This window comes from Cynoglossus semilaevis, chromosome 12, assembly GCF_000523025.1.
Source record: "Cynoglossus semilaevis isolate Cse_v1.0 chromosome 12, Cse_v1.0, whole genome shotgun sequence".
NCBI lineage: Eukaryota > Metazoa > Chordata > Actinopteri > Pleuronectiformes > Cynoglossidae > Cynoglossus > Cynoglossus semilaevis.
This window is the reverse complement of record NC_024318.1, coordinates 17,286,487-17,297,708: the sequence shown is the minus strand read 5'-3', so window position 1 is coordinate 17,297,708 and position 11,222 is coordinate 17,286,487. Positions and strand designations below refer to the sequence as shown.

At 39.7% G+C, this 11,222-nt stretch overlaps 3 protein-coding genes across 3 annotated transcripts in view; 2 read left to right on the top strand and 1 right to left on the bottom strand.

Annotated features, from left to right (window-relative positions):
• Positions 1-1,475, top strand: part of atp6v1ba (ATPase, H+ transporting, lysosomal, V1 subunit B, member a) — a 25,310-nt gene extending 23,835 nt beyond the window's left edge. Inside the window, exon 11 of the mRNA XM_008322563.3 lies at positions 164-1,475. Within this exon, the coding sequence (XP_008320785.3) occupies positions 164-391 (228 nt within the window). The 3' untranslated portion in view covers positions 392-1,475. The remainder of the gene's footprint in view (positions 1-163) is intronic.
• A 1,393-nt stretch (positions 1,476-2,868) lies between these two features.
• On the bottom strand, positions 2,869-9,469 carry LOC103387785 (putative uncharacterized protein MYH16). The gene is made up of 2 exons (XM_017037066.2): positions 6,851-9,469; positions 2,869-4,778 (listed from the first exon to the last, which is right to left on the bottom strand). Exons 1-2 carry the CDS (start codon positions 8,747-8,749, stop codon positions 2,883-2,885), a joined length of 3,795 nt encoding a protein of 1,264 aa, XP_016892555.1. The 5' UTR covers positions 8,750-9,469; the 3' UTR covers positions 2,869-2,882.
• Positions 9,470-10,062: 593 nt separating this feature from the next.
• shtn1 (shootin 1) overlaps positions 10,063-11,222 on the top strand; it is a 29,860-nt gene continuing 28,700 nt past the window's right edge. The window contains exons 1-2 of the mRNA XM_025060969.1: positions 10,063-10,117; positions 10,863-10,915. Coding sequence (XP_024916737.1) covers positions 10,063-10,117; positions 10,863-10,915 — 108 coding nt within the window. The remainder of the gene's footprint in view (positions 10,118-10,862; positions 10,916-11,222) is intronic.

The window sequence follows — 11,222 nt, the reverse complement described above, 5'->3', positions numbered from 1 at the left end:
GGATGGATGGATGGATGGATGTTTATTTATTTATGAGGACTTTGGTTCCTTCTCTACTGTGCCACTCAACTTGTATTGTGTTGTATTCACAAGGACAGACATCGTAGTCATCTCAATGAGTGAAAGACTTATTTATAAACCGCATAAAAACAGTCTTCTGTAGACGACCCATGCAGTAGTTGGCAGCAGCTTTCCCCTCCTACTGTATTTAGAATTAGATTCTCATGTATTTCCTCTCTCCTGCACAGGCCCCTATGACAATAGGACGGTGTACGAAACCTTGGACATCGGCTGGCAGCTGCTGAGAATCTTCCCCAAGGAGATGCTAAAGCGAATTCCTCAGAGCACACTGGCCGAGTTTTACCCCAGGGAATCTGCTGTCCGCCACTGAGGCTCACCAAGACGTCTTGGTATCTCCACTCATCTTTCAACCCACTGTTCTATCCTTTCCTTCTCTCTAGAGCAGCGGTGTCAAACTCATTTTGGTTCAGGGGCCACATACAACCTAATTAGATGTCCAGTGGTTTTTTTTTGGCTTTGTTTACATGGAAAAAGTACATTAGATACATCTTTATATTTAATGAAATATAATTTTATGAAACATTTCCTGAACATGAAGTGTTTGTGTATTTTTTTTTTTTTTTTTTTCCCTTTTTCAAAATTCATCGAGCGGGCCTGATTCAACGCGAGGGCCGTATGTTTGACACCCCTGCTCTAGGGGCTTGGTAAATCATGTTACCTTTCCACACCCCTCTAAAAAAAAACAGCTTTTCCTCATTTGCATTACCTCAGATTCTTCTCCTTCCTTCCTATGGATCTACCACCCTTCTCCATTTCCCTGAATAGAGCAAAGTATCTATAAACCCCTTCTTTAGATGTACTGCATTGTATTTGTGACAATATTCTGTGTATGAAAATTGTATATCCTTGATGGCAAAAAGTGAAAATATCTCTTAAATGGTTGAACAGAATATATTTATTTAGGGTGGATCTCATTTTATCAACATGTGCTACGAAACATCAGCCCTTCCAAAAATGAGGTGAACAGAACTGTTTGTCTACAAATGGAAGTGAATAAATTTAAACAACCGTCGAATATCTGGAGTCGCCACCATTTAGGTGGTGATGCTACAGCACAATTAGTAATTCTGTTCGTCAACCTCTTGTATTGAACCATTTACAGTTGCATATTTTTAGGTCTCGGTTCAAGACATTTTGAGTTATCAAAAAGATGAAACGTTTACTCCGTGTTGCTCCTCTGGTACTTTATCGTATCCTAATGTCTTAAAACAATTCAAAAGATGTTAACCCTATTATGTGTTGTGGTTGTTTTTTTGTTTTTTTTTGTTTTTTGTTTTGGGTCACCCTAGAAGTATGAGCGTACATTCCCATGTGTTGGAAAAACTAGTTTTATTGTGTATCAGGATGTTGTGAGTGTATGTGTCCACAAATAAAATAAATTATTTGAAAATGTATTTAGTGTTCGCTGCTTGGAAAGAAGGCACTGTTCCAATTTGACAAATGTCAGTTTTCACTTTAACACTTAGCGTTAGACTGAGCATAACAGAACCAAACGACAAGAAACACCCAGTTGAAAAGCAAACAGAGTTGCCATTTGTAAGAAGAGGTGAGGTAAGAGAACAACAACTCTGACCTCACCCCCGACATTTTGTTGAAGAAGAGGGTCTTAAACCCTGTCACTTTTTACTTTTGGTAGTTTTCAATGGGTGGTACAACTTCTAGGTCTCCTCCCAGAAGACCTAGGGAGCGCCTTGGGGCCCCCCCAGAAGAGCTGGAGGAAGTGTCAGGGGAGAATGAAGTCTGGGTGTCCCTGCTCAGACTGTTGCCCCCACGACCCGGCCCTGGATAAGCGGTTGATGATGGATGGATGGATGGATTGATGGTACAACTTTAAAAGGCATCAGGCCAACAATCAAGCCCAGTGCTGATTGTTGGTTGACATCTTGTATCATGTTTGCACTTGTGCTAGCATACATCGAGTAGGTTTGAGACACTACTACTGTATTGTTCGGAATATAAGTCGCATATAATTTCACGTTTTTTTTTTATTTTCAGACAGCCGCTAGAGGGCACTCTAGGCTTGTGTACCAGTATCTGCTACTCCTGTACCGCTGAAAATTGACATCTTTGTTATTTTAACACAGACAGCTGCTAGAGGGCACTCTAGCTGGCCGGTGCGAGTTATACTCCCGAGCGTTACAGTCGGAAAAATACGCTAATTTGTCTGCTGCTAACCTTAGTGTCATCCAGTACTTCTCAGATAGTGTGGTTGTGCTAAGAGGCTTTCAATGGTATATGGCAGTGGTTCTCAAAGTTTTTATACTCTGTACCACCTGAGAAAACATTGAGCTCTCTCTGAGTACCACCATGATGACCAACATCGGAATATAGCAGCACAGGCCTTCCCTATTAGCTTCCACCACACAGGAGAGATGTTTATAAATGTTAATAAAGATGTTTATGTTTTAATGTTGTATTAATGTGAAAATATGAATTTTCCCCGCTTTGAATTTTCTCAACGTACCACTAGAGAGCGCTCGCAAGCTGCACAGAAGTGCGCCGTTGCCGTAATGCTTGAACGATAAACAAGCCTCCAGTAGCTAGGTGGCAGCAACTGGTTGTATTGATAAAAAAAAAAAAAAAAGTACATATCAGGTTCCGAGTAAGATGTGTTTACCAAAAGTCATTTTCTGTTTATTAGTTACTATGATGTGATTTTTTTTTTTTTTAACTATACCTTAGTTGCTTCGTACAGTATTTTTAAGTGTCAACTAATGGAACTTTTCATATCACAAGAAAATAAACTAAATTTGGTGTGAGGGCTTGTTTAGGCTGAGAATTGTCAGTGAAATGCAGAAGTCTTAGTTGGAACTGCATTCCTCCTCACCTGCTTTTCTAACCTTGTTCTTTTTGCGCCAGCCAAAGAACTGGTTAACAGGTGTCCTTTTCTTCTTCTCGGGTAGTCTTTCGACACAGACCTCTGACTCCACATGCTCCAGGGCTTCTGGCTCTTCACTTGGCAGGTTATCACTTTGTGCTATGTTTTGGTTCTTCAGCTTCTGATGGAGAGCCTGAAGTTGCTGCTGAAGAGTATCTTTTTCCTTCTGGAAGCTGTCACTCAGCTGCTGCCTCCAAGTCAGCTCTTTATGTAGTTCAGCAGTAAGAGACTTGTTCTTTTTAGTCTCTGTCTCCAGGCTGGCAGAGAGCCTGTCGGTTAACACGTGGAAGTTATAACTGAGCTGCTCCTCTATCTGCAGTTTCGTGGCGAGCTTATCGTTGGCCGCCTTGAGGTGCTCCACTTTGTGACTGAGGTTTGTTTTCTCTCCGCTTGACTGCGTGGGCGACTTCGTCTGCAGCTGATGCGCACAACTGGGGTTATTTAGGTTCAAGAGGTTCAAGTTTTGCTCCGGCCGCAGCTCATGAACCTCGTAGTCTCTCCATTTGTAGAGGCCCCTGTTTTCGTTTACCTCGTTTTTAAGTCTGATGGAGAGGCTGGCAACCTCGCGCTGCAGTTCCTCCAACATCTGATAGGCGGCCTTTGTCTCTGGGACAGTGTTTTCTGCGTGAAAGGTCGGATGGAGGGTGCCTTCATATTTCTGCAAGTCCTCACTCAACTGCAGTCTCCACAGTTGCTCCTTCTGTAGCTTGGTTATAAGACACTCTTTTTCTTTTGACAGAGACTCGTTCTTTTTAGTCTCAGCCTTAAGCTTGGTGGACAGCCTAGAGGCCTCAGCTTGAATGTGCGCATGTTTGTCCTTCTCCTTTTTCAACTCTTGATTGAGCACGAAATTGTCTCTTTTCAAGTCCACCAGTTCTGTGTGGAGCATGTGGCACCGCAGTGCATGGTCCAGTTGCTGCTCATCCAGCTCGTCTTTGAATTTTAAATTGCTGGCTTTGAGATCCTCAACCACATCTGTTAGCAACTGCTTCTCTCTGGTCTCCACCTCCAGCTTGGCTTTCAGATCCTCGACGTCATCCAACAGAGACTGCTTCTCTCTCACCTTCATCTTTAGCATCGATTTAAGGTCCTTAACCTCATCTAGCAGAGACTGCTTGTCTTTTGTCTCCACGTTCAACTTGGCCTTCAGATCCTCAACTCGCTCCGACAGGGAGTGCTTTTCTTCAGCTGCGGATTTGAGCGTGCTTTTCAGGTCCTCAAGTTCCGCCAACATGGACTGCTTTTCTTTAGTTTCAATTTCGAGTTTGGCCTGGAGTTCCTCACACTCGCGTGACAGAGAGAGTTTTTCTTTTGTCTCCTCTTCTAGTTTAACTTTAAGATCTTGGACCTCGGAGTAAAGCGTCTGCTTTTCTTCGTTCGTTACCTTCAGTTTTGTTTTTAGATCCTCAATCTCATCTGACACTGACTGCTTTTCTTCAATCTCCACCTCGAGCTGTTCTTTAAGATATTCGACCTGGTCGTACAGAGACCATTTCTCTCCAGATTCTGACTTCAGCTTGGCTTGAAGATCCTCAACCTGGTCTGACAGAGACTCCTTCTCGCTTGTTTCTACATCCAGCTTGGCTTTAAGATTGTCGACTTGTTCTGACAGAGAATACTTCTCTCTTGTCTCTAGCGCCAGGTCAGCAGAGAGCTTATTGATTTTCCCAGCCTGCCAGGCGTTATCTTGCAGTGCCTGCTGAAGTTCCTCCTGAAAAAGCGCAAACCCATTCTCTAGATTGTCCATAATCTTAGTACATGTCTTGGAATCACCATGAATATTTATTTTTCTGTTGCTCATGGTTCTTTTATTAGTCTCCTGTTAAAAACAAAATTCAAATTTGAATCACGGCTGGTTCAATAAGTTCAGTTGCGATGTGACATAGCTGTCCCTTTCCCTCCCTTTCTAGGTTCCTACTTTGTAGGATATATACCTTGACTTGTTTTTGTTCTTGTTAGAAGTCGTTTAACCTCTGGTGCAGGGGACATGTAATGTATAACATTGCATTTATTTTTTCATTCATTCATTCATTATTCTTAAAGCATTTCCTCCCATGGACCTTAAGCTTCCACATGTGATTTCCAAAGCTTTTAGGTTTCCAAGTCATGAGGAACCTTTGAAATATCAAAGCCTTAATTCCCCTGATGACACTTTGATGACACAAGAAAATAATATATATTTTCTACAAGTAAGATTTTATGCATGTATTTATAGGCCCATAGCAGTATGGGAATCTTATTGTAATCAAGTTTTTTATTAATTTGAAATGTATTTACTCAGTGTAAAGCCTGAGCCTGTTTAGTTGAGTACACAATGGATATACTAGCAGGGATTGAAGAAAGACCACAGGAAGAACTTCAACTGATCAAAGTCTTCTTTTTTAGTTTTAATAGCCATCTGCCACCACCCAGTGGAATAGTCATTGTTCTGCCTGTCACTGTTCCATTTTTTTTCCCAAAGAGTTGGTCCATATTTATTAAATACTTGTTAGTTATAGAATGATTCATGTACAAGTTCTATCAGAGTCATCACCTCACACGATCACGTTCCTCCAGGAGAGTCGGGGACGATGTAACAAATTCTTTTCTTTAAATAGTTTTCAGACCAAATCAAGGCGATTTATATATTTTGGACAACACACCAGGTGACTTCTCTCATTGGTTTGGAAGCAGTGATATAGGAGACACTATAAACACAATGACAAAGCAAATTTGTAGAAGTGGTAGTTTCTGATTATGAAGAGTGTAAACCCAATTGTGGTTCTTTTAAGTCTTGTACAACATTGTCTCCCGAAGACGAACCCATTTGTGGTCTTGTACAACATTGTCTCCCGAAGACATTTTTTTGGGGGCGGTCTTCTCGTATCATGTTTCCCAGGATGTCTATTGACTTGGGTCGTGAAGGTTTGTGACTTTTAAAATATGGGTCCCTAGAAAAAAAATGTTTGGGAAACACTGTTGTACAACATGGACCAAGAACTCTGTAAAATGTGTTGTAAAACTCGACTGTAACTCGAAGCGATTTTAAACCTATTGATAAATTCATTTCAGGACCACGCAAAATACAAGGGAATGCCACAGTTGCAGTTATTGTCAAATTTATTTTTCATGTTTTTGGATTAGCTTTGAACAGGACTTCAGTCAAACTTCTTGACGTACAAATGACATGCACAAATTCACATATTCTACAATGATATCAAACAAGCTAACAGCCAAAAAAAGCAAAAAAACAACATAAAAAGATATATTTAGCCAACATTTCTCATGATGCTGCTTGTGTCAGAAAGAGGATATTGGCTAATGATGATTTATAGTATGGCCAAGGCCTATTTATAGGTTATTGTGAGGCTCATATCATTTCTTTTGGTTAGGTATGACACACTTACTGTACTTCATAACATGCTAATATCATAATATGCTATAGTTGTCAAAATCATAAGTAATTTAGAGTAATACCATAGTAATTTTGAGCAATGTAGACACTTCATAACTTGATAGCACAAAAAAAACAAAAACTCTCAAAGTAGAATATTCCATCAGACCCTGCCAAAGATAGAAGAAAGGATATTGGTAAAAAAAAAACGGGGAGTAGGGGCATCATCATGCCCCATTACGGCAAGCTGAGGTCGAAACCTCTTCACCACAGCAATCCTGACTCTGCCAAGGATAGAAGAAAGGATATTGGTAAAAAACAGGAAGTGGGGGCATCATCATGCCCCATTACGTCAAGCTGTGGTCGAAACCTCTTCACCACAGCAATCCTAGCAAAAAACTGCTCTCCAGATTAGTTCTAAGGTTCTCCACTTGGTCACAAAGAGACAATATTATGTCTAGCAAGGCGTACAGATGTCGACTGCTTCTCGTTGCTTCTCTTCAATTTCAGCTTGTTTACAATTTTCTCATTTCCTTGGACAGATACTGCTCCTCTTGATTGTCAACCTCCGTCTTGGCTTTAAGATCCTTTACGTTGTACGCCACAGAGTGCCCCACGTCTGGGTTGGACTTAAGAGCCTCAATCTGTTTCAGCAGGGCCTGCTTCTCACCGGTCTCAAATTCCAACCTGGTTTTGAGGTTCTGAATCTGGTCAGACAACGATTGCTCCGTCTCCAGTTTGGTTTTAAGGTCCCCAACCTGTTCGTGCAGCTTCGCTGTGATTTTGCCAATATTTACCGCCTGCAGAGCATTGTCTTGCAGCGCCTGCTGGAGTTCCGCCTGTAAATGTGCAAAACCATTTTCCATGTTATCGACAATCTTGGTCTCCGCCTCTAGCTTAGCTTTTAGATCGTCCACCTGTTCTAGCAAAAGCTGTTTCCCGCTGATCTCCAACTCTAGCTTGGCTTGTAGATCTTCGACATGGTCTGTCAGAGACTGCTTCTTTCTACTCTCTACCTCCACCCTGGCTTTAAGGTCATCCACCTGTTCAGAGAGAAACTGCTCGGACTTAAACTTAACCTTAAGAGCCTCAACCTGCTCTGACAGACTCTGCTTTTCCCTGGTTTCACACTCCAGCTTTGAAGTAAGCTTGCTAATCTTTCCAGCCTGCCAGGCATTGTCTTGCAAAGCCTGCTGGAGTTCAGCATAAAACTGTGCGAAACCTTTTTCAAGTTTGTCGACAATCTTAATTTTTACATCCAGCATGGCTTTAAGCTCATCGACCTTCTCTGACAGAGATGTCTTTTCTTTTGTCTCAACCTCAAGTTTTTCCCTGAGATCCTCTGCTTGTTCAGAAAGATGCTGTTTTTCCCTGGTTTCCACCTCCAGCTTCGCTCTAACAGCTTCAACCAGGTGAGACAGCGACTGCTTTTCCCCGGTCTCCACCTGAAACTGTTCTTTAAAATACTCAACCTGGTCATACAGAGACCATTTCTCCCCAGTCTCTACTGCAAGCATGGCCTGAAGTTCCTCAACACGATCCAACAAAGACTGCTTTGCGTCACTCTCCTGCTTCAGCTTGACCTTAAGATCTTCAGCCTGTTCTGACAGAGAGACGTTCTTCCTGGTCTCCACTTCCAGTTTGCCTTCCACACACTCGGCCTGGTCAGACAAAGACTGCTCCACGGCAAGGTTGGCTTTAAGAACTTCTACCAGGTCAGCGAGAGACTGCTTCTCTTCAGTTTCCACTTTCAGCTTGGTTTTCAGATCCTCAGCCTGATCTAACAGAGTCTGCTTTTCCTTGGTCTCCACTTGCAGTTTGGCTTTAAGATCCCTAATCTCTTCTGACAGAGACTTTTTCTCCCTACTCTCCACCTTTAGCCTGACTGTAAGCTCCTCAATCTTGTCAGACAGAGACTGCTTTTCTTTGGTCTCCACCTCCAACTTGGCTTTGAGATCCTTTACATTGTCTGAAAGAGATTGTTTTTCCTCATTCTCAACTTCTAACTTTTCTTTAAGATACTGAACTTGGTCATACAGAGACCACTTCTCTCCCGTCTCCACCTTCAATTTGGTTCTGAGATCAACAATCTGAATGGACAAAGACTGCTTTTCTTCACTTTCCGCCTTTAGTTTGGTTTTCAGTTCCTTGATCTGTTCAGACAAGGACAGTTTTTTAGTGATCTTCACTTCCAGTATGGCTTTTAGTTCTTTTACCTGTTTCGAGAGAGACTTCTTCTCTCTGGTCTCCACTTCTAGATCTGCACTAAGCTTGCTGATTTTTCCAGCCTGCCAGACATTATTTTGCAGTGCCTGCTGGAGTTCCATCTGGAATTGGGTAAAACCATTTTCCAGGTTATCCATAATTTTTGTACAGTTTTTAGTATCCCCATCTCTGACCTTCCTTACGTTAGTCATCTTCTCTATGTAAAGTTCTTTCCGGATGACATTAACTTGTTTAACTTATTCTTATTCTATGTTTCTGTATGTTGTTTTTATCATTTGGTATATGCAGCGCCACAACATTTGACCCGTTTTCTTCGACTTTTTCGCCTCTTGCTTTTTGTGTTAGGTTGTTCTTAGAGTTATACAGCAGTCACCACCCATATCGTTGAATTATGTCTTTCATTTAACTCTTTATGTTAATGCATCCCTTCACCTTATTCCAATTCTTCTTCAAGAATGATCATAATTACTTTGTAATCAAACATAAAAGGAATATATTGTGTGGACATCATAGCCTCACAGGCTTTGATGCTCAAAAGTTAAGGGTCCTAACAAGTTGGCATTAAGTAGGTATAGAGTTGAATCGTTGAGGTCATACCTTTGGGAAATGTCATGATTACAATTACTTTATTGTAACTTTCTATTCTAAATATTAGCTAAAAATAGCTAGAAAATGTGTGTGTGCATCTATATATAGAAATATATGTAGAAATACACACACAGTGGCACTTCAAGACACAAGCTACCCCGAAATACAAGTTTTTCAAGTTATGAATAAGCAAAAGTTACTAGCTCTCTCTCTCTCTTTCTTTCTCTTTCTCTTTCTCTCTTTCTATCATCTAAATCGAGTCCCCACACTCAGTCCTTCTCCTACGCTTAGTGGCGACGACACTCTGCCGCCCCGTCTAGATCACTGTCCCTCGCTTGGTTATTTTATCCATTTGTATAAGAATAATTATTAATATTTTATCAATATGTATCAATATATATAATCAATATATTTGTTTATTTCTATGTATTTTACGTTTGGATGGGAAATTTTAATTAAATTAATTAATAGTATATACATTATATATATAGACATTATATATACATTATACATTATATATATATATACATACATACATATATATATATATATATACATATACATGTATATATATATATATATATATATATACATACAATTTATTTTAGCAGTCATTATTTATTATAGCGTTTTTTCCCACCTAAACATATAAACACCTTATAAACACAGATACATACATAACATCTGCTCGTTTAGATTTTATTTGATATCCATAAAAAATATTGTAGTATTTTTTACCCAAACGTATAAATGATAATGACTTGTGCCACATTTAAATCAAAATGACGCCTGTGTCCTGTACTAAGTAGGACACAGAGTTATACAGTAGATGTCACTGCCCTAACCTGACTGAATGAACTGCAGGTGTGTCGAGCACTTCCTGTTGAACTTTGGTTACCTATTAAATCACGCCAGCATGGCTGCAAAAGAGACGAATAGAATGGGAGTCATCAACGACCTCTCAAAGCAGGGTAAATTTCATTTAGGTGTTAATAAACTGCTGCATAAGTAGACCGTTTTTTTTAAATGTTGCAGTGCGGGTTTAGTGAATCTCGGGCGATGACGACACACGCGTCAAAACATTCTGTTCGCCGGCGAGCTCAACGTTTTTTTCCTATCGAACGACTTCAAAAATGTCAGTGAGCTGCAAAATTCTCAGTGTAATGACAAATACAGCAGAACGTCACATTACTATGTGTTTATCAGACATTTTAACGCTGTATAGAGAACACGGTTTTTACTGTTTAAACTCTGCGGCTACAAACGAACCGGAACCTATTGTAAAGGATGTTTCTCACGTAATGTTTTATTCCACGGTTACTATTTTTTTTACGTATTACGTATGTTTTTCCGATTTTGTTGGCGAAAACTGTTGATTTAATGCGACTCCTTGTGTGCAAACTTTAACAAAAGGCTACTAAAATAAACATTTTAAAAGCAAAAAGGCTACTAAAATAAACATTTTAAAATGGCACTACTTCAATAACGTTACATTTATGTATTTATGTCATTTTCACTTAAGACTTTCATTTGACGTTTTCAAAACGTTCAAAATACTTCATTTTTCCAACTTTACTTCATTCAATCCAGTAATATCCATTTACCTTCCTCATTCAATTCTGATACCAGAATGAAGTCTGAACCATTTCAATTCTAAATGTAGTGCACTGCAAGGTGTAGCAGGTAGTACGCATGTCTTACACATTTGCCTTACAGGCAGACGGTCCCGGATTCGATGGCCAAAGGGAAAGAAATTCAAGTCTTTCACTGTGATTTTCCCTGTTGTGGGGCAAATAAGGGACTTAATTTATTTAAAAATGAACATACATTTCATTTTTGTATCTGGTTTAGCATGTGGTATATATTTTACAGTTGTCACATTTGTGCTGTAATGGAAATGCTATAATGAAAGGATTTTATAAATTACACTGCAATACATGAGCTTGCTGTATAAATGAAATTAGAATTATGTATACTTTGTCTGTGTGTATATATATATATATATATATATGTATATATATATACATATATATGTATATATATATGTATATATATATATATATATATATATATATA